General features: G+C 42.6%; 2 protein-coding genes across 10 annotated transcripts in view; one reads left to right on the top strand and one right to left on the bottom strand.

The window, feature by feature from the left end:
* The first annotated feature begins 5,985 nt into the window (after positions 1-5,985).
* The window catches only part of KLHL32 (kelch like family member 32), a 253,062-nt gene continuing 237,413 nt past the window's right edge, over positions 5,986-21,634 (top strand). For 8 of the 9 annotated variants that reach the window (XR_003521410.2, XR_003521411.2, XM_027602059.2 and 5 more), the window contains exon 1: positions 6,053-6,438. The gene's annotated coding sequence lies outside the window, so the exon portion shown is untranslated. The other variant, XM_027602058.2, reaches the window with a different exon arrangement.
* Positions 8,814-9,146, bottom strand: LOC113926738 (60S ribosomal protein L35a-like). The gene has a single exon (XM_035728524.1). It carries the CDS (start codon positions 9,144-9,146, stop codon positions 8,814-8,816), a length of 333 nt encoding a protein of 110 aa, XP_035584417.1.

The following is a 21,634-nucleotide window of genomic DNA, read 5'->3' as shown; positions in this document are numbered from 1 at the left end:
CAATAATGCAATTGAGAGTACTATCATACCCATCTTTATAGGCTGATTCTAAAAAGTGTTACTTTTTATTTACAAAAGCATTTTAATGCTATACATTATATTTGTGCTTCTCATAAAAGTTATAAATAGCACAGAAAGTTATAAAATAAATAAAAGAGCCACATGATCCCGTTTCCCAGAGAGAATAAAAATTTCACATCTAGGGTATTTCTAGATATAACTGATATGTTTTTGTTCTTGGTGTTTCTCAGTACTTGGGACTATTCTTCATTCAGCCAAGTAAGCATTTTACAAAACTTGCTTCAAAGAAGGGGTGACAGTAGAGACAATGGCTTGGGAAACAAACAACAAGCTAGATTTGGGTTTTATGGGTTTCAAAAGGCTAGGCCCCAGAGGGAAAGCAGGGTCTCGTGTGCCCGGAAACAGAAACAGTGTAGGGGAAAAACATGACGAGGAGGAACAAAGCTTCCTAACTGGGGAGGCTGGGGAGGCTTCCTTGAGTTCAAATGACGAGAAGATAGTGAAGACATGACAAGTGGGTATGGTCCCTAGAGCCAGGACAAGGGGCCTGGTCAAGAAGAATTCTTGGATGGTAGCCGAGTTGGCATCCAGAGATGGCATCCTCTACCATTGTGAGCACTGCCCATCACCAAGGATTCATTCAGCTGAGCCCAATACAACTGTCACCTGTGCCAAAGGCTATACTAATTTTCCTTCCCACTGATGTCACACCACCTTCCAGGATCCAGCAAGAGAGGATCTCATCTGGGCCGTGAGAGAGGCTCATCCTGACCCTGTGGATGGCCAAGGGTGTGTGCGAGATAGCCCCCTAGATCAGAGGGTCCATGATAGTGGTGTGACAGGGAAAGTCCCAGTGTAGGGGGGACTGAATGAAGCCAGCTTGAGATTCACCCCTTTCCTCTCGAGCCAGTAAAATGGAAAAACACATGATCACACACACATCTCTCTCCTGCCCTCCCTCTCTTCCTCTACTTTTACACAAACTAGATCATATTCCTATTAATTTTCAACTTGCGTTTTTTTCCTCTCAGTGATATGTCTTTGGCATCAGTGTGTAAAGATCTACTAAATTTTTTTTAAAGATTTTATTTATTTATTTGACAGAGAGAGACACAGTGAGAGAGGGGAACACAGCAGGGGGAGCGGGAGAGGGAGGAGCAGGCTTCCCGCTGAGCAGGGAGCCCGATGCGGGGCTCAATCCCAGGACCCTGGGATTATGACCTGAGCCGAAGGCAAATGCTTAACAACTGAGCCACCTAGGTGCCCCATGAGCTACTAAATTGTTTTAATGGCCACTTTAAATCCTAATTGTTTGACTGTCTCCACATGATGGACTCTAGTTTTCCCTCCCCCTCCCCCCATCGCTTTCCCTCTTTCCCTCTCTTTCTTTTGAATATTACCAAACTATCATGAGTACCCTTTCACATAACATTTTTGCACTTTCCTTGAGCTAACTGTTGGCAGAGGTCATGGAGAGGACATGACTGCTGGTTGACCTGAGAGCTGGACCCAGGCAGTTAGAGGCCCCTCACCACCTCCTCTGTCCTCTGAAGGTATATTCAGCCCACCTTTCCCATAGTGTGAGCCACTGTAGGGACATAGTCTTGGATGGCACACATGACTGAACCCCGTTAAAGGCTCTATATATAAACTTTTAAGATTCTGGCAGGCAGGGGCAGAGATCTCCTTGTCCTGTGGCCACCAGAGACAAGCCTCTTACATAAGTTCCCTTGCTTAGTGAACCTGCCCCCTAGCAATTTGGAGTGCTCTGCCTCTTTTCTTTGGTCTCTCCTTGCCCTCCATGTACTAGGGCCAGTTTGTGAACCAACAGTAACCCTAGCATAGGGACGCCTGGGCGGTTTAGTCCGTTAAGCGGCTGCCTTCGGCTCAGGTCATGATCCCAGGGTCCTGGGATCGAGTCCCGCATCAGGCTCCTTGCTCAGTGGGTAGCCTGCTTCTCCTTCTCCTTCTGCCTGCCGCTCCCCCGGCTCATTCTCTCTCTCTCTGTCAAATAAATAAATAAATAAATAAATAAAATCTTAAAAAAACCCAAAACCCTAGCATAAATTCCGGCAAGTGGAATTACTATACCAAGAAGTATGTGCATTTAAAAAAAAGTATAAACATCGACAAGTTGTCATCCAAAATGTTTGTATCCACTTGCATTCTCGAACGTTATTTATCCAGGGCGCCTGGGTGGCTCAGATGGTTAAGCATCTTCCTTCTGCTCAGGTCATGATCCCAGGGTCCTGGGATCGAGTCCCACATTGGGCTTCCTGCTCCTTGGGAGCCTGCTTCTCCCTCTGCTTCTCTCTCTCTCTCTTTCTCATGAATAAATAAATAAAATCTTTAAAAAAAAAAGACAGTTATTTACCCAGATGCTCCCAAACACTAGGTATTATAATCTTCTTACATCTTTGCCAATCTGATACATGAAAAAAAATTTATTTTAAAATTTACTTTACTGTAATAATGACTGAGAATCCCTTTGCATTATGTTTGTACCTACTTAGTACTACAATTAAAATATTCTGTCTTGTGGGTAGGGACTATTTTCTATTCAGCACAGTAAATATTTACTGAGTGTCCATTATGTGTCTAGTTGCTTAGACTGAATTAGACTAAAAACAACATAAACAACAATAGTGCTTGGCACCAGAGAATGTGGCAAAAAATACAATCAAAATGTTAATGGTAAAAGACTTTCCCATGGTATAACTGGTTTTGAGTGATACTGGTTCCTGACGAATAGCATGAATTAGCTACAAAATGTACCCATAGGTAATGAATAAATTGAGGTGTTAGCCAGAGTTATTTCATATTTTCTGCTTGAAAACTGGATAATATCAGCCCCAAGTAAAATTCGGTATTAGCCTAATTAATAACAATCTGTTCTCTCTGGAAGTACGGGAATTAGAAATCTGGCTCAGTGACTCCTTAATGTCATTACTGGTTTGTAACAGAAAACCATGAGTGTGGCATTAAGAATGACACTTACTTTCTCATTTGCTACGGGACAAGGCAGTTATAGCAGGTGTTTGTTCTGGAGTTGAAGAAGGAGCTATGCCATAGCTCTCTTTTATGATGTAGTTTTAGGTAGAAATCTGAGCTTTCTAGAGACAGTTTCAACTCTGATCATCATATATAGATTTTATAAAAGCTTGATAACACTAAATTTATGCTAGGCTTTCACATCTTGGTTCATGGGCAAGGTGATGAGAGATGGGGGGAGAGAAAGCCACAAAAATGTACTGTGTTCCAAAATGCTTCCTAAAGTGTGTGAAGGGGTAAGCTAAAAAAGAAAAAGTATTCCGTACTCAACCAAACTCTAGGATAGTTGTTAAAAAAAGTGAAAGAGGTTTCTTTACTGCAAGATCTCAGAGTCTTTAAGTACAACAATGTGACAGGGAGCGTTTTTGGTGTTACCCCAACTTATTTGTCCTGGGCTCCCTATTTCCTCTGTGAACCCCAGCTTATTTGTCCTGGGCTCCCTATTTCCTCTGTGAATGTATGTTGCTTTCCAGCCACCCAGGGTCCGTTTCTTGTCTTAAATCTGGTGGGGCCTTGATCAGGGGTCCCTCCCTACCCCAGCTACAATTTAGGACAACTGAAAGCTAGAATCTGCTTTGGGAGTATCACAGAGCAATAGACTCGGGTGTACCCATTGCAGCAGTGGAAGGCACGTGATCATGACATTTTTGCCCCAACATGATCTTCTTATCACGGCTTCTGTGCCCTTGGGAATTGCTCTAACTTCTGCAGGCTTCTGAGCCTGGTTGTGTGGGCTGACTGCCCATTGATTCTTAGAACTCCTGTTATCCTTCCATCAAATTCCTTTTTGCTTAAGTTGGTTGGAGTAGTTTTTTTTGTCACTTTGCAACCAAAAGATCCACACTTTTTATTTTTCTTTCTTTAGCTTATCTCTCACAATATCATTACATTGAAACAGGGACAATGCCTATTTATTGACAACTGAAAGCCTTACACCAATTAACACTGCTTAACACATTCTGAGAGTTCAAAAAAAAATTGTTGAACAAATGACTAGTATTTCAAAGAACAGATTTGGGGAAGCATTGTTTTAAGCTATTTTCTCTATGAGGAAAACGATCATATGTAATCGTACTAAGCAGAGAAATAGTGCCTAAAATCTACTTGCTCTTCTAGTAACAATATACCAGAATACACATTTGTGTTGGGTTCTGATGGTTGTCTAGCAAACTATGGAGTCCCTTATTTTAGAGAAATAAAAGTTTTTTAATAAAAAAATCTATACTTTAAATCAACCTTAAGGAGTCCCTTAGGGGAGAAAAATGCCCTCTCTGAACCAGATATTTTACTCTACACTTAACATATATTTTCTTAGTCAATTCCTCAATATCTGTCAGCCAGCAATTTTTATTGAGCCCCTAATATGTGACTGGCATTGTGCTAGTGGGTCGGATTACCTATGATGTACAAGAAAGACCCATCTTGGACAGTAAGAGACCCTCACACAGATGGTGAGCTGGTGGCGTAAAGACTTTTTTCCCTATGTAAATATAGTTATATTCTTTGTTCTTTCAATTTAATTATTTTTAATAAGTACCTTTTGTTTATTCTAAACAAATAATCCAATCAATATAGATGGGTTTAAAATTTTAAATGCATTCACTTTAGTGACCAATATTTTATGAATCTTAAAGAAGTGTTTATTTATTGACAGCACTGATAGTATTTCGGGTTTAAACATGCTTTCCCATTTGATCTTCTGGTATAAAACCTCACCCAATGAAAAATACCAAATTGCATATGAAAAATTCTGGAGAATAGTACTGCAACTAATGTTCACAGTTGTCATTCTTCCAGGGCTGCTAGCTAAGTAGGTCCCCAGAGTCCTAAAGTCCAAATATCAATTCCATGGGAATTAAGGACTGGAATCCAGAGAGTCAGGCCCCAAGGGGTGGGGGGAGCAAACAGTCCCACAAAACCTGTGGGTCTGAAAGTGAAAAAACTGCTGAGCCATTGACTTGAGACTAACAAATATTAAGGACATCTCAAAATAGATCAAGGCACTGTTCCTAGCCCAAGTGTAGAAGAACACAAACTTGCAAGAGATAGGACTTAACATTCTGTGAAATTCCATCTTTGTAGTAGTTTAAACCCTGAACTTCTACAAAATACAGTTTACCCCAATTTAGAGTTTCATTCTTCTTTTACCTGACGGCTTAACTCTACATCGGACCAAGATTTTCAATGCAAAAGTGGAATATGGAATATTTTTACCTATTAAAATTATTCACTTTGCTTAAGTGTGTATTGTAAGCATGTTTTACACAGGAATGACATCAATGACCCCCAACTGGCACAAGAGTGGGTCAGGCCCTGGAATTTAACTGAGGTGTTCTGGGCTGCGGTCTGTTTGCTGTGTTAATGCTGAATTAGCTGTAACCAAATACCCCTCCTCATTCTTAGGTTCAGGGCTTCCCTCCAACCTCAGAGTTACTGTGAAATCACGCTCAGCACTACCATAAAGACGAAAAGGGGCGGCTAAGAATAGGGGCAATGTGAACTTGACAAGTCAGTAGGGTCAAGGTCACGGAAGAAGAGGGACAGTGCTCTGTGGTCACAGCGTTGGTTCCCACAGGTTGCTCCCAGCCCCGGGAAGAGAGCCTGGGAACACGCAAGTTGGGTTCCCGGGTCTCGCCCGTCGCAGGCGGGGGCGCAGCTCTGGCTGCACGCTGTGCTTGCGACCCAGCAGCCCACAGCGCAGGTGCCAAAGAGCACGAAGGGGGGCTGCGCGGAGGAGGGGGGCTTCCGGGGAGAGCGGGCGCGCGCGCTGGCTCGCCGTCGGAAGCGGGGCGGAGGGGGTGGGGGATGGAAAGCGCAGCGTGCGCGCCTCCCCGGTGGCGGGTGTGGGGGGAGGGGAGCGTGCGCGCGGGCTCGCCGACGGAGGGGGAGGGGGCGGGCGTGCGTGCGGGCTCGCCGGAGGCGGGAGGGGGCGGAGCCGCCTCACGGTCTGAGCCAGCCCCAGGGTCCGCCAAGGTGCGTCTCCAGGCAGCTGGGGTCGCCTGGGGCAGAGTGAACGAGGACGCGCCACCTGCCCTGCTGGCTGCTGCTTTTTATTTACTAGCAAACACTGTTACCCCGCGGGAGAGTCGGGGACCGCGCGGGCACACACACACACACACACACACACACACACTGAAAAACGCGCGCGCGGGCGCGCACACACACACACATACACACACAGACATACATGCTACCGATCTTGTCTTCACAACCGCATCCCCAAACCGACAGTGCGAAGCTTACTGCGGTTTCTCTTAACCTCAGCATCGTGGGGAGAAGCAGAGCCGTTGTGCATCAGGGAGCGCCCGGTGCCTGCGCTGCCGCCTCGGGTACATACATAACCCAGCAGACCGCTCACCCCATCGGGTAAGCCAGTCTCTCCTTGTAACCTGTTCGGGGTAGATGCCTGCGGACCGGAGGGAGGGGGTGGGAGGCTGCTGGTGCGCCATTGGGGGCGAGACCGGAGTTGAAATTTCAGGGGTATGCAGCCCGTGCAGCTCGACCAGCGTCGTCTAGCGGGAGCAATTACTACTCCAGTTACTTATTCTACCAACCTTGGAGTTGCTCCCCCGCCTTCTCCCCTTCCCCCAGCCAGAGATGTACTGTGCTCCTTGGTTGCCAAGGAGACTTGCTTAAACATCAGCCTTGGGACATTTATTGAAATAACTGGCTTTTTAAAATGATGCTGTTATTTATTTTGATTTTTAAAAATAAAATACACACTGAGGACCATGTGGTAATTTGGCAATCGTTAATAGGTATTCTGGGCATGGTTTCATCCAACTTCAAGAAAAGGGGTAAGGCACTTGATGGTATGCTTTAAAACGGATTCGTCAGATGAATTTTTCAACAGACTGTGTCTTGAATCATAAATTACTCCCATTTTGGTGATCTTGTAAAGAACAATGAGTCCAGTGAAAACCCCTTTTTCCCTCTATATCCACATTATATCTTGCTGTTCACTCAGGCATGATTATCTTAACACGAAAAGTGAAAGAGGAATTAATTGTGGTTCCCCACACAAGGATGATCTGTTATAAATTGACCAGAACAGGAATACCTCAGTAAATTCCTAATGTAAGGAGATAGCACTCATGACAAAAATCTTTGCTAACATTTCTATGTCCACTGCATCATTTAAGTGCAGTTTTCTGCACCTCTGCCCATTTCTAAGAAGATTCTGTTTTCTTTCAGGTCCCTCAGTGTTTTATTTTTTTGCATATATGTTTATATGTTGATAGGTATAGATGTAGAAATTGTGCTGTGGCCTATTACTTCAGATACTAAGGTTTTGGAGCTTATATTGAAATGTTGAAAGGAAGGAGGCACAGAGAAAGCTTTATAGGTTCTTTTGGGTTTTTCTTTGTTTGTTTCTTTGTTTCTGTTGGGTTGGATCCTTTACTGGAGCACTGGGTGAGCCCCAAGGAGGAGGTCATTACTCCTTATCTCCCAGGTACCCCTAATGACTGGGCTGTCAGTTTTACTTTGAGGCCTCAGGTGCCTGGTGGGTGAACTGAAAACAGCACTTGAACGGATCAGCTATCCAATTTCATACCTTCATTAGGAACAGAAATGACCTAGTAAAGATCCACTGACATTCAACAGTTCATTTTCTTTTCCTTTGGTATTTGTTCATCTTTTTACCTCTTATTAAATGAGGCAAGGAAATATATCAAATTTTTTTCATTTAGATTTTAAACTGTGCCATACAGAGTGTAGTAATATGAAGAGCAAGGAAACTAGTAATAGCTGAGGCAGGTAGAGGGCATTTATGCAACTGACAGGGGGCTGGCAAATGAATAAAGATGACAAATATTTTATATTACAATTTACAGAGTACTTTTCCTACGCTTCTTTTTATTCCTCACAACAACCTTGTGAGGTCAAGGAATTATCTTCAGTTTAAAGCTGAGGGACCAAGACTCAGAGCTTGTGGAAGGTCATGGAGCGAGTGAATGGGGAAGCCCTTTTTGGATCCAAGGTTTTGCCTTTAAAAAAAATCCTGTGTCTGTCTTATTTATTTATTTATTTATTTATTTATTTTTAAAGATTTTATTTATTTATTTGACAGAGAGAGAGCACAAATAGGCAGAGAGGCAGGCAGAGGGAGAGGGAGAAGCAGGCTCTCCACTGAGCAGGGAGCCCGATGTGGGGCTTGATCCCAGGACTCTGGGATCATGACCTGAGCCAAAGGCAGCTGCTTAACCCACTGAGCCACCCAGGCTCCCCATCCTGTGTCTGTCTTTCCAAAAACAGGTAAGATAAGGAGTGCAGCAGGCCCAGTGGGGGCCATGTGGGAGAGAGGCTGTGGATTGTGGCCTTTGGAACATACAAACCACTATAAAAAGGGCAGTTCCAACTCTACTATAGCTGATTGTTGTCACCCCGGCTCTAAAACATTCTAGTTTTTCAAGGGAAACAGAAGCTTACATATTTTTATGTGAAGGGCCCTTAATTTTATAAACTATAAGGACCACATTAAAAGTGTATTTAGGCCACATAAGACCCGTGGCCTACCAGTTGCAATCCATAGTTACTGAGTTCTCATTCAATTCATAACTATTTTTCTCTTACATCCATCATTATATGAGTGATTAGGAGTTTTCTGGTTTTGATATTAAAATCTAAAAAATGTGCCATATCCCTTCTTCTTCTTCTTCTTCTTCTTCTTCTTCTTCTTCTTCTTCTTTTTTTTTTTTACAAGAGAACAAATCTACACCTTTATTTACTTTTCATTAAATTTAAATCCTTGAGGGGTACAGCACCACATGGATTCTGTGGCCAATGGCTTTAGCAGGAAGGTTGCTTCGGAATTTGGCACGAAGCATGCCACTGTTGCCATGAGCACAAGTTACTTTTCCCCAGATTACTCTGGTTTTGTTTGGTTTGCCACCAGGAGTCACTGTGTTGTTCTTTGCTTTGTACACATAAGCACATCTCTTGCCTAGATAGAATTCCGTTTCATCTCGAGGATAAACAGTTTCGATTTTAAGAAGAGCTGTGTGCTCCCTCTGGTTCCGGAGACCCTGCTTATAGCCAGCAAAAATGGCCTTGGACCACAGCCTTCCAGACATTATTTGGCGTTATAGGAGTCCTGTTCCCAGCAGGCCTCCACAGACTCCAAGATGGCGGAAAAAGCCATATCCCTTCTTCAATAGACAGGTCCAAGTTTGTTTTTTAGGGCTCCTAGGCCTCTCGCTTATACCTCAGAGAAAATAAAAGAACATGAAGGACCCCAAAGGAGGAATTTTTTAGTCTAGTGAAACAAAAGCCTTTATAGCTTAAAAGTTCTTATGTTCCTCAATTTTTTTTTTTTTCTGGGCATATACTATAAACGATAGAAAAACTAGGTTGAGTACGTGACATTGTAGGAAGAGGTAGAATAAAAAGTTAGTCAGAAAAAGGAGCATTCTGAGCCTTTCAATGAAAACTTCTCATTAAGGTTTTAGGTAATTAGCTAAAACCCACCGTAGAATACTGCAATATTCCAAAGGAATGAAAACATGAATGGGAACCCCCAAAGGATATTCACTTCTAGGACTCTGACATAGAGAATGCTGTTTACTCCTTCAATAACAGCATCTTATAAAGAAGCATAAACCTTTTGAGAAGCTGCCACCTTCTCATGTTTCTACTAACACTACAGAGATGTCAGTGAACTTCACTGAAGAGGACCTGGTGGGGTCAGAAAGGAGTTATTTATGTCATTTCTTTTGTGGATCCAAAAAGATGTAGTTTAAAAAATAAAAGAAGCCAAGATTTGCACAGTGGCCTCTAATAGTTCTCTTATTTTAAAATCCCCCTCTAGAAGGATGCTTTAATAGTAAATAAATGCATTTCAGTTTTCAGTTCATGGAAATATGTTGCATCTCTAGTAAAGCACTATGCAGATGTTAGTTAATACTAATGTGACAAAGTTCTGGCTTGGTGCTCTAGAAGATAACAGCTCTGCCTTCAAGGATTCAGAGCAAACACACTACTGCTCCAGGCAGTTTCCATTTTTCCAGCCCCTTCTATGTTTTCCCAGTATGGAAAACTACTTTCTAAATTGTCTTCCTGATGTCCCTATACAGTAAGGGTCTTGTTTCCATTGTATAGATAGAGAACCTGAGACTATGTGAAGTTAAACCAGACCCCTGAAAGACAACTTTAAACCTCAGCAGCTCTCCTCACTTCCCACCTCTCCTCTGCCGATTACCTAATGGATGTTATAGACATGTACATAACTGTGCTTTTGAGGCAGTTGTGTGTTAAATGCTTTAATAGTGATACCAGATGCTATAGAAACGCTGATACAGGGAAAAATTAAAAGGTGTGCTGACTGTGGAGATCAGATTATTCCTGTGTAGGAGGAGGATTAGTGTTGGACCCTGACGGCCGGGTTTGATTCTGGTAAATGAAGATCCCTTCAGCTATGGAAAGAGGGTAGGCTCTGTGAGACAGTCCGTTGGAAATGTGAATTGAGAGGATCATGCTCGTGATGTCTGATATTGCTGAGCTTATCATTGTTGCTGAAGGGATGACACAAGCTGTGGTAAGAAATATGGTCTCCAAGTTGGAGTGCATCAAGAACACAGAAGTAGGGGTGTGTGGCAGGAAGTAGAGCAAGACATGGTGGTGAAGGAGACCCAGAGGGGATTTGTAGACATAGAGGAGAATCTGGAGATAGGACTGATTCTTCTGAAAGACTGACATAAGGGCAAGGGACGAACAAAGTATTATGTTCTCTATACAGAGTCTGGTACACAGTAAATACCCATGAACTATTATGGTGTGTCTGTATTCTTAACATCCAACATCTGGCACATGGTTTCCTCTCCTGATACCACTTTTCGGTGGAAGGAAGGCGTACATAGATATTTTACCTGAATTCAGCTGGAGTGGTCAAATATCTGGATTTTCAAGAATGGGCAAGAGATTGTGCAAATTAGATGAGAAGAGAAGAACACGTCAGTGTAGACTTTTTCTTTTAGTAGGGCCGTGGACTTAGAGGTTAGGGAGGCTCTGGCAGATGCACATTTTGATGTTGGATATACCTTTGATGAAGTCTCATCTGTGGGACAAGTGAGGAGAAATGTAAGCTGCTTGTTAGCTATTTGAAAATATATACTCATACCCAGAGTGACCAATAAATGTACTCTGCTCTTCATCTTGTTCGGGTCAGTCTTTTTGTTACCTGAATGGAGATATGAAAAAAATGTGACAACCAAGCAGAAGTCAGATTTTTTTAAGAGTTTATTTATTTGACAGAGAGAGAGCAAGAGAGGATGAGCAAGAGAGCACAAGCAAGGGGCAGAGGGAGAGGGACAAGCGGACTCTCCGATGAGCAGGGAGCCCGTTGTGATGTGGGGACCCTGGGATCATGACCTAAGCTGAAGGCAGACGCTTAACCTACTAAGCCACCCAGGTGCCCCCCGATTTGGTTTTAAGTACTAGATCGGCAGGGAGTGAGGAGGAGAGCTACCTGTTAGAATAGTGGGCACAAGGTAACGGGATGAAATGAAACAAACATGTCATAGCTCGCTAGAGTCTAGCACTGAAGACATTTGGCATGAGAGGAGTTTGCTTTAAAGTTGGGGAGATTTTAACTCCCATCAAGTACGATATACACCAGTATGATGATTTACTTTTCACGGATCTATGTGGCGAGTAATGGAAAATATTCTGAACAAATGATGTGAGGAGTCTGTCTTTCTAACCTCGCTTTTTGGTGACAGTGACGATAGACCAGTGGAGACAGTCTCTGTGCTAGGTAGTACCTTACTCCCCTTTCCTTGTCCTTATATACTGGTTCACATTATTTCAGAATGTCTTTCAGTGTGGAGAGTAGAACTTGTGAATTTATCCTAGAACATCTTAGTTTCCTTCTTACTGGAACTTAATAGATGGGATTTATTTTGTTCACCTTTCCCTGGTCCTGTAGTATCTAAGCGGGTTGTTCATTCCCATTTCCTTCTCGCTGAGATCTTTCCTAAGCTGAGGAAGCACCAAACTTAACTGCATATTTTTTTGTTCTTGCCTTGTTTCACATGCACACTGCAGTACATTAATGCATTGAATTTAATTTGATTTAGACATACGACATTATAAATTTTGGACTAGAAAGAACTGTATATAAAAACGGTATTTGCAAACTCAATTTGGAGTCGTATTAGTTCCGCTTATGGCAAAAACACAGAAAGCTGTAAATTTGTCTAAATTAGTTTTGCAAGGTTGAAATTACCGACCTGATAAGATGATTTTTAAATGAAGAAGGAAAATCTTTGGCAGTTTTCATAGACTCTTGACTTTCTTCTACATGTTTATTTGAGGCATAATATATTCCTTATTTCATGCCAGATGAACCAGTTCCAGCTACTTAGAAACAGGGCTCCCCCCGCCCCCCCCGCCGCCACAACCGGTTTGGCATACAGGATATTGATCTAGAATAAGTAGTCCCATTCTGGCTGATTGCTTCAGTGGGAACACGTTCAGTGCTAATGGGACAGAAGCCAAGAGCAGTGGAGGAGGCATTTTGCAATTTTTTATGACATAAGTTCTGGTACCTCATTTTAAATCATTACTTAGAAGCCTTATTATTTATGAGTTTTAGTTCTTCAATTGTATGTGCAAGGTAGCATGGCACAGCCCATAGAACATGAACCTTGGGGCCTGGATTTGATACTGAATCTGACACTTCCTGGCTCTGTTATCTACAGTCTGCCTACATATCCCCTGTAGGTCCCGTTTTCCTCATCTCTAAAATGGGAATTCTGTTACCTAGATTCTAGGGCTATTCTGAGATTAAATAAAATATGCCTAAGAAACATCTAGCACAGTGCCTGGTGCAAAATAAAATTTGGGTACTTACTAATTCTTTCCCTTTGCCTCTCCTTACAGCCCTACCTTTGCCTTCCTCAACATGAGGGTAGGATACACTTAAATTTCATGTACCATATAAAATGTCTTAATGTGGTCTGCCAGCCTTAGAGAGGAGCTAGACTCTTAGTATAATGGAGTTTTGAGTGAGTGAGTGGCCTGGCAAGCTACCTCCGCCTCTTTTCTACAGGCCCTTGAGGCCCAGCCTGGCCACAGGAAAAAGGAGGGAGGGTCCATTTCCTCCTGCCTAGGCAGCTCAGAGGGCTCTATAAGGCTCTCCTCAGGGGTCCCCATCTGTAGGCAGCTCAGAAGCACCCCTTGTGTTCCCTGTGGAATTAGTAATAGCAGTACCCAGTACTTGGCCAGTACAGACTGCCTAGCCTTTCTGTGAGGTCAAGGTCTATTTGCCTACATTTTTCTGGACAACTAGGGGTTTCCCTTCATGGAGAATTAATGTAAATTTTATGAAAAGGTCAAGAGCTCACCAGGCTCAAAGAAAAAACTCCTCAAATTCTCTTTCAAGTCAGATAGGATTAAAGGCTTCCCGAAGAGAATACTTTCCAGTTAAGTCTGTTTTTTTTTTTTTCTTTGTTCTCTGCACCACTATCTGCCCTTCCCCCACCCCCACCCAGTAACAACTCATCCTCACAAGAGGTGGAGTAATTTTTCTACTTTTTTGATATCGTCTAGTTCTCTGATTACCTAGGAGTCCAGATGAGGTCAGTGTGCCTTGACTTTTTTCAAGGTCACCCCCCTGTAGCCTGTGGACTAGGGGTAATCCAGGCAGTGGTGGGGGCTGCAAGCCATCCACTGCACTGGTGACTTTTGTAGTAGTGATGACAAAAAACTGTAATTATAGGAAGGTAACCCAAACAGTAAATTTTAGGAATCCATATACCAAGCTAAATTTTGTTTTTATCGTATAATCAATCACAAAGCACCTCCTTCCAGAAAAGACTATTTTGTGTGCTACCCGCACGCTGTGCATATGTACATATGTGCTTATTTTGGTGTTTCTTTAAATATGTTGCAATTGCATAATTCAGCTGTATTTTTAGTCGTTGGTGAGTACTATTAGTTCGTATACCTAAAATTAAAAAAGGCTTAGGGAATTGTTTAATGCTAAATTTGCGATCGTTTGTCAAAGACAGAATATCCTTCACCTGTTTCTTTTATCTCTATGCATTCAGAAGAGAATGTATTAAAATTAAATTCAAAAAAGGTTTGATGTATAGTGGGTATTATAGTTAAAGGGAAGCGTGGATTCTACAATGAAAAATACAGTAGCCAAGATGGTACCAGTGCCAGCAAAGTTACAAAATCATCTTACTATGAAAAAAATGTCTACTTAAAATATGAAGATATTCTTGACCACTCCCCAAGTGATAGCTATTATTTTGGAAATTTAGGTTCAGAACTGAGGTAGATATCTGAATGAAAGAGATTTATTTTGGTAGCGTCTCTTTGTGACTTGCCCCCTCACCTACTCTGTTTGACATTCCCCGAAAGGAGACATTTTTTGTAACGCTGTCACTATGATAGGCAGTCGTGTAGATAAAATCCAGGAACCCTTCAGCTTCGAAGATTCACTAGTCTTTCCCAGGCTGATGTCCAGGAGCTGATATGGCTGATTGGTGTTTTTGAGAATTCCAAGCCTCAAGAAATAGGGAATGAAGGTTTTGGTTCTTTCTTCTATGAAAACGTTAATTACCTACAATCTGATTTAATTTGGGACCAGCTTATCTTCTTCAGCTTTGGGTCAAAGCTATTTATCATTTCTTGAAGGTATTTAATATCACCTATAGATAGGGCTTCCTAATTGATCAGATGTCATTTGAGAAACCCATGCACAGCCCTTAGGCCTTTCTACACAGCATTTAATTAGGCTTTTTACTGAAATCCTAATTTGTGACTCTTAGTGTCATCTGTAGGGTTTTATGACAAATTTCCCTTCTCTGACCTTGTAATGTTTTACAAAGTTGTCCATTTTTGATTTCTATCAGTGTTGCTCACCAGAAGTCCACAGTTAATTTATTATTGCCACATTATATTGTTTTAAAACGGAATATTAGTATATATGATGTATGTAACTGTCAATGGGTTTGCAGATGTGCGTGAAGTTCTTTGGCCAGCACATTCTCTCCTGGGGCTAACGGTTTGGTGAGCATGGAATTGGGACAGGAGGTGTTAGTTATATGGTGTAACTATGTGGCACCAACAGCCCTACATATTGTCTGTGAAATCGAGGATATACTTCACCTCTGGGTAAAGGGCCTAATGGGGCATAAAATTCCCAGACCCTCTAACTACGTGCCTTGATTACTGAATTTTTCTTTTTGGTCACTGTATTACTAGAGTTCTTCTGCTTCCTCTATATTGACCTCTTTTTGAAAAACCCATCTGGTGATGGTTTCAGAATTTTATTGCCATCATTCTTTGTTCATGTTGTGAGCTTACAGTGCCTCAGTCAGCAGCTACGGGTATACTGTTCCCCTTTTGACTAAGAGACAGAAGAAAGGATGTAAGGATACCTCTTGCATTATGGTATCAAGTGAGACCACCTCATGGGTTGGATGCACTGTTAACCCAGGTACTTAGGAAGCTTGGGCTCACTGACGCCAGAGCTTTTCTTAGGTTCAGGTGTCTCTCCTTACCTGGAGCCTCATGGTTGACCTGAGGGATGGGTGTGTGTTGAGAATTTCAGGGGAGGGTCACCCACCAGTATCTCCGCCAGGAAAGAGGATCATCTCACAGGAGCTAACCACATTTCCCTCCCTGGCCAACTTCCAGGCCTCCTAATGGCAGTGCCAGAGTTGATAAGGCCTTTCCAAAGCTGTTCTCACAGAGCAGAATTGCAAATCCCTCACTGGTAGTATTTCTGTGGAGTAAGGCGATGCTTGGGTTGAGCAAAATGATGTGAATTGGGAGGGCAAGGGCACTCAGAGTCAGATTCCTTGAGTTTTCTGTTCTGCGGGAGGAAGCTGGATTTCGGAAGTCTGTGTCTCCATCTGTATAAACTGGGGATAACATTAAGAATCACGAGGACAAAAGAAGATATATTTTTAAGATGCTCTGTTTACGTTAAAAATGCTCTGTTAGTGCTTTTGAGTGGCCATTCTGGAACCTTGCTTTAGACAATCATGCATTCTGGGATCTTGCTTTAGAATATTATATATTATCACCGTCCTACAAGTAAGTCTAGCCCCGAGGTTTGCAACCAGGCCAAATTTCAGAATGACCTGGAATTGTTTTAAAAATGTAGATTCCTGGAGCCTCTGTGTTTATTGTGTTTGAATCTGCATTGGTGCTGAGCCACTGAATATTCAACTTTGCCTGAGTGATTCTCAAGATAGGTCTAATTTGGGAGCTGCATGTCTAGAGCACAGTGACCTGCTTACACTCTGTTTCTTATTCTTACCTCCCTAGAATCAGCCATGCCATCTGGATCTGGGCCTCAGCTTTCTTATCATTCACAGGCAACAAAAAATGGCAAGTCAGATCAGTTCTGAGGTCACACAGCTCTCTGGATGCCCAGTGGACATTTAAACATTGCAGGCGATTCTTTACTAACCAGGTGCCCCATTTTGAAAAGAAGTCATGATGTGTGAAAACATCTTCCCTGCTAAAAGAGAGAAGTTATGACTTTCCACTCAGATTTGTGTACAGTTAATCAGGTGGATGGCCGTGGAGAGCATCTTTATAAATGTCCTCATTATAATGTCCAACACTGAAGTTGTTAGATTGATTTTTAAAATGTATATTCCTGCATAAGATAAAATCAGATGCTTTTAGTTTATACCTTTTTAGATTTAGACCATTCATGGTGATTACATGGAGTTCTAGGAGCCAAATGGAGAATGCTGTTTCTACTGTGCATGAAATTTTATGAGTCATTGATCTCAGAGGTCAATAGTGAACTGCAGCAGAATAGTCTAAGATCTTTACGGCAGGCTTTCGGGAGCAGAGAAGTTACAGTTTTGAATTGTCATTTGCTCTTTATTTTTGGGAGGGTTCAGAAAGTGCTGTGCAGGTTTCTAATAGGCTTTGGAAGGCAATATGCTGTTCTTAGAGACTGGCTGAAAAAGCATTTGTGTGCATCTTTTATGTCTGAGGGGAATTTGTGACCTTCTTAGTGATCATCTACTTAAAACATCAAAACATTTGGATTATCAGGCATTTTGGAAAGATACGCAAACCGTTAAGCACCTAGGCAGCTTGTGAAATTATAAATGAATTTTAGACAGCTATGAAAATGATCAGAGTTATGCATGGTGAGAATGTTGCCTAATCAGAACTTTAAGAGAAGTCATTTTCAGGTGTGTGTGTGTGTATGAGCAAAGGGCAGATGTCGTACTTGTATTTATTTGTCCCTGGCAATGTAATCATCAGCGTGACTTTTGTGGTGGTTTCTCTGACACTGAGTTAGGGACAAACCGGCTTAATCCCCTATTGCAGGAAGATTTTGTTTTGTTTTGTTTTTTGCAGGAAAGTTTTTTATACTTAGGAATATTTTTGAGTTGAAGAAAAAGGTCTTTTGACCTAAAGAATGACCATTTCAGAACTGGAATTGTTGTATTGGGTTACTTTTTCCTCCCTAGAAAATCAGGTAAAGGGGCAACTGGGTGGCTCCGTGGATTAACCATCTGCCTTCGGCTCAGGTCATGATCCCAGGGTCCTTGCTCAGTGAGGAGCCTGCTTCTCCCTCTCCCTCTGCCGGTGGCTCCCCCTGCTTGTGCTCTCTCTCTCTCTCCGTCAGGTGAATAAATAAAATCTTAAAAAAAAAAAAGAAAGAAAATCAGGTAAAATGCTGTGTTTAGAACTTTGCCAAAAATAAAAGAGGGTGTATTTTTTCTGCCTTTTATGTCAAGGACAGAGGAGAGAGAGAGAGAGAGAGAGAGAGGAGAATAAAGGAGAAAGAGAGAGAGAGAATGACAGGGAGTGAGAGAGAGAGAGAGAGGAGAAGGGTGAAATGACTGTAAAATTGCATTTACCATCAGTTAGTTTTGAGGCTGCAGCCTCATTAGGTGGTTAGCACTTGGCCATTCTGCCAAAATCATCTTTTTGGCCATCTGTGCCAAATTATAGGAAGTAATGGCCTTGGGCACAGCTGCTGAGTCTAATTTGTGTTTCTAACTCACGTATTAATGATAATGATCGCATAGAGAAGTCTGGTGGCCAAATGTGCAGAATAAACGCAGAGAACCAAACACACACACATAAATTTAGAAGTGCAAGAAGGAAAAATCTGTATTATTTAAATCCCTAGACAGGAATTCAACTTTTCCTACCTTCATATCTTCACAGTAGCTTTCTCCTAAGGAGAAGGAAGTCACAAGAGAGATCGACCTTGAATTTTGGCACTTCTTTGCAATGCTTCATGAATTTTGCTCTAACATTGATATTTTTATAGGAGGTGGATGTCGTTTATCTATCCCAACATCCATTGATGGGGCCTTTATCCGGCTCAGCTGGTTCTTTTAAGAAGAATCACTCAGGAATGAGTGACTGCCATTTGGTGTCACTGCACTTTTATTGGTTAGCTTGGACCAGCAGCAGGACCTTTCCAGGCAAGTTAAGTCTAATGCCATTAGAAATATAATTACGAAGTTATAAGAGAATAAGCTGTTCAGCAGTCCTCAGGATACAAGGAAGACCAAGAATCAGGATTTTAAATAAACATTTCTACATTTTGTATGGCAAATTCATTTCTCCAAAGTACTTCACCTGATGAATGTATTGGAAGGAAACTCACCCTATAGTGATGTTGATCTTTCAAAGAAAGTTACCAAAATTATATGAAGTGATTTTGGCTTATGTAATATAGCAGAGTAACAAAATTCCCGATACATGCTTTTTTAATTTTTTTAATTTTTTAAGATTGATTGATTTATTTTAGAGGGAGAGAAAGGGAGCACGCACACGCACGAGTGGGGTGCAAGGAGGCCAGAGGGAAAGGGAGAGAATCTCAAGCAGACTCCTCCCTGAGCATGGAGCCCCACTTGGGGCTCTATCCCACGACCCTGAGATCATAACCTGAGCTGAAATCAAGAGTCAGCTGCTTAACTGACTGGGCCACTCAGGCACCCCTCAGTACATGCTTTTAAATTTTTTTTCTTCCAAACCTGCCTCATCCAGAGCCTCTGCATCTTTTGTTGCTCAAACCCCAATCTTGGAGCCCTCTTTGGTTTCCTTATCTCACAACTCATATCCAAGCAGCGAGGAAGTTCTGGTCAGCTCTACCTTCAGTATCCCCAGAACCTTCTGGTTTCTCACCATGTCACCACGGCCCTGCTACCACCATCATCCCGCTCAGCATCACGTCTTGCTTACCTTACTGCAGCAGGGGCCCAGTGGGTCTCTTTTGCCTTGCACAGAGTCTCCTCACTACAGCAGGCTGGAGTGATCCTTTCAACACCTCAGTTAGGGCATGTTACTCTTTTGCTCAAAACTGCAACAGCTTCCCTCCCAAGAACGAATCCCCTCTGCACCATCCTTTATCCTCTGTCCTTACCTTCTACTCTTCCCTTGTCCACTCCTGCACTGGTCTCCCGGGCCTCCTTTTCTGCTTTAGGACCTATGCACATAGTTTGTGGTTCCCTGTGTCTAGGGTGTTCCTTGTCCTGGCTCCCCCCAGGCTCACTCCCTCACCTTCTTCCGGCCTTTCCTCAGAGGTTACCTTCTCGGGAAGGCCCACTGTGATCACCCTATTTTAAAACTGCCACCTACCACCAGCCCCCCGTTTGACTCTCAGTTCTCCATACTCCGTATTACTGTTCCTTTGCCCACAGCTCTTACCTCTTTTTAAGAAGAGTTTTGCCAAGGGTTAATGTATATATGATAAAATTCCCCCAGTGTATTGAAGCACAGTTTCAATAATGTTTAGTAAATGTATATAGATTTGGGCAGCCATTATTAACACAATCCACTTCTAGAACATTTCCGTCACCCCAGAAGCTTCCCTTGCATCACCCAGTGCAAAGGGTGTGTGGCTTGTGGTGTGTCAGCCAATAGACCAGCCTGCGTCTCTCGGTTTGAGCAAAAAGTTTTTTATTATTTGCAGCAAGTCAGGAGACAGGGAGATAGTTCTTAAAGCACTGTCTCCTTCTGGGGTTGGTGCAAGAAGCTTTTATTCAGGCTGTTAGGGGCCGCTTGATACATTTAAGAATTTAAACGTACTTTGTTTACTGGGGCACTTGGGTTCCACTGCACATGCCTAGCAGGTCAGCATGCTAGTGCACACATTGTATGTTCAACAAAATGGTAGAAAACCCCCCTCACTAGAGATCTTAGTATTACAATGAGCTATTTAGGGCAACTCCTGGGGCTTTTGCACAGGTCCTCAGCTCCAATCCGGCTCAAATTGGCTCATTCAAGGTGGTATCTGGCGAAACACCGGGGTATACGCCTTCTTGGTGGGAGCTGCTTGTTCTACAGAACAGACACGTTCTCTCTCTGCTTTTGTCCCTTCTTTACCTCCTCTTCTTTGTGGGAAGCTTGCAGCCCTCTGATCAGAGTAACTCCCTGTTGGGTCCTCGCTAATCCTTGTATCCATTTATGCTGATTCCCATGCCCTGACCATCCTAGGTAGCCTCCATTCTGCATCTGTATTTGTCTTGCTAAACGTTCGAATACTGATCTTCTCCGGCTCTGTACCAGCAGTGCTTAGCACAGTGCTCAACAAGTGTGGGTTAAAGGAGCCACGTGTTCGTGTAAAATTAAAATATTATCATATTTCATGTGCGTCTGACCTTACTTGCAGGTAACTAGTGTGCTGTCTTAATACTCAGTGATCAGGGCCCCTCAGTTTCTCCTCCCCGGTATCTTGTGTGTCCTCCTATCTCCTTCAGATCTGCTGGCTGCTCTTCTCTGCTTCAGGTCCTCAGTTCTGTAGCTCCTTTACTGGTCTGTCTCTGCCACTTTCTTTTTTCTTCCATTCCTTCCTGTGGATGCTGTTGGAGTATTATCTTTAAAAACTTGCCTTCTGGGGTGACTGGCTGGCATAGTCGGTTAAGTGTCCGCCTCTTGGTTTCGGCTCAGGTCTTGATCTCAGTGCAGAGTCTGCTTAAGATTCGCTCTCCCTCTCCCTCTGCCCCTCCCCACTGTTCCTGTGCTCACTCTCTTATTCTAAGAAAAACAACAACAACAAAAAAACACTTGGCTTCCATTATCTCACTCTTCTTTCTAAAAGACCTATGGCTTAATCAGTCTCAAAATGCATTTCCCCATGTGCCTTCTAATTGTTCTGGGTGTGAACCATCTCCCTTTACCAGGGTCTGTATATAAACATGCTTTTAGGAAATACTGATTTCTATTCAACCTTCAGTGTTATGTATGCCTGATTCCTAAGCCTCTTTGTCAAGTAATGCATACTTTATTTAGAAACACACAAAAAACCCGTGAAGCCCGTGGAGTTGGCTATTTAAAGGAGTCTAGTAATTTTATCTGTATTATATTTTCCCAAGTTGGGTATTCTCAAAACAACACACTCTCACATTTGCTTTATACCAAGTTTGTTTTGTTGTTTTTTGTTTCTTGTTTTTTTTAAATTAAGGGTTTCTTTGGCCACTAGTATAGCGAAGGAAAGTTCTAGGATTAGTTCCGTAATGGAAACAAAACAGCACAAGTCTGGCCAGGGCCCTCCAGCATCAGGACCAGACCTTTGCTCTCTTTGGTTCACTGTTCCCTGCCAGAGGGGACCGGAGCA

Source organism: Zalophus californianus, chromosome 7, assembly GCF_009762305.2.
Source record: "Zalophus californianus isolate mZalCal1 chromosome 7, mZalCal1.pri.v2, whole genome shotgun sequence".
NCBI lineage: Eukaryota > Metazoa > Chordata > Mammalia > Carnivora > Otariidae > Zalophus > Zalophus californianus.
This window is presented reverse-complemented; position numbering and strand designations above follow the sequence as displayed.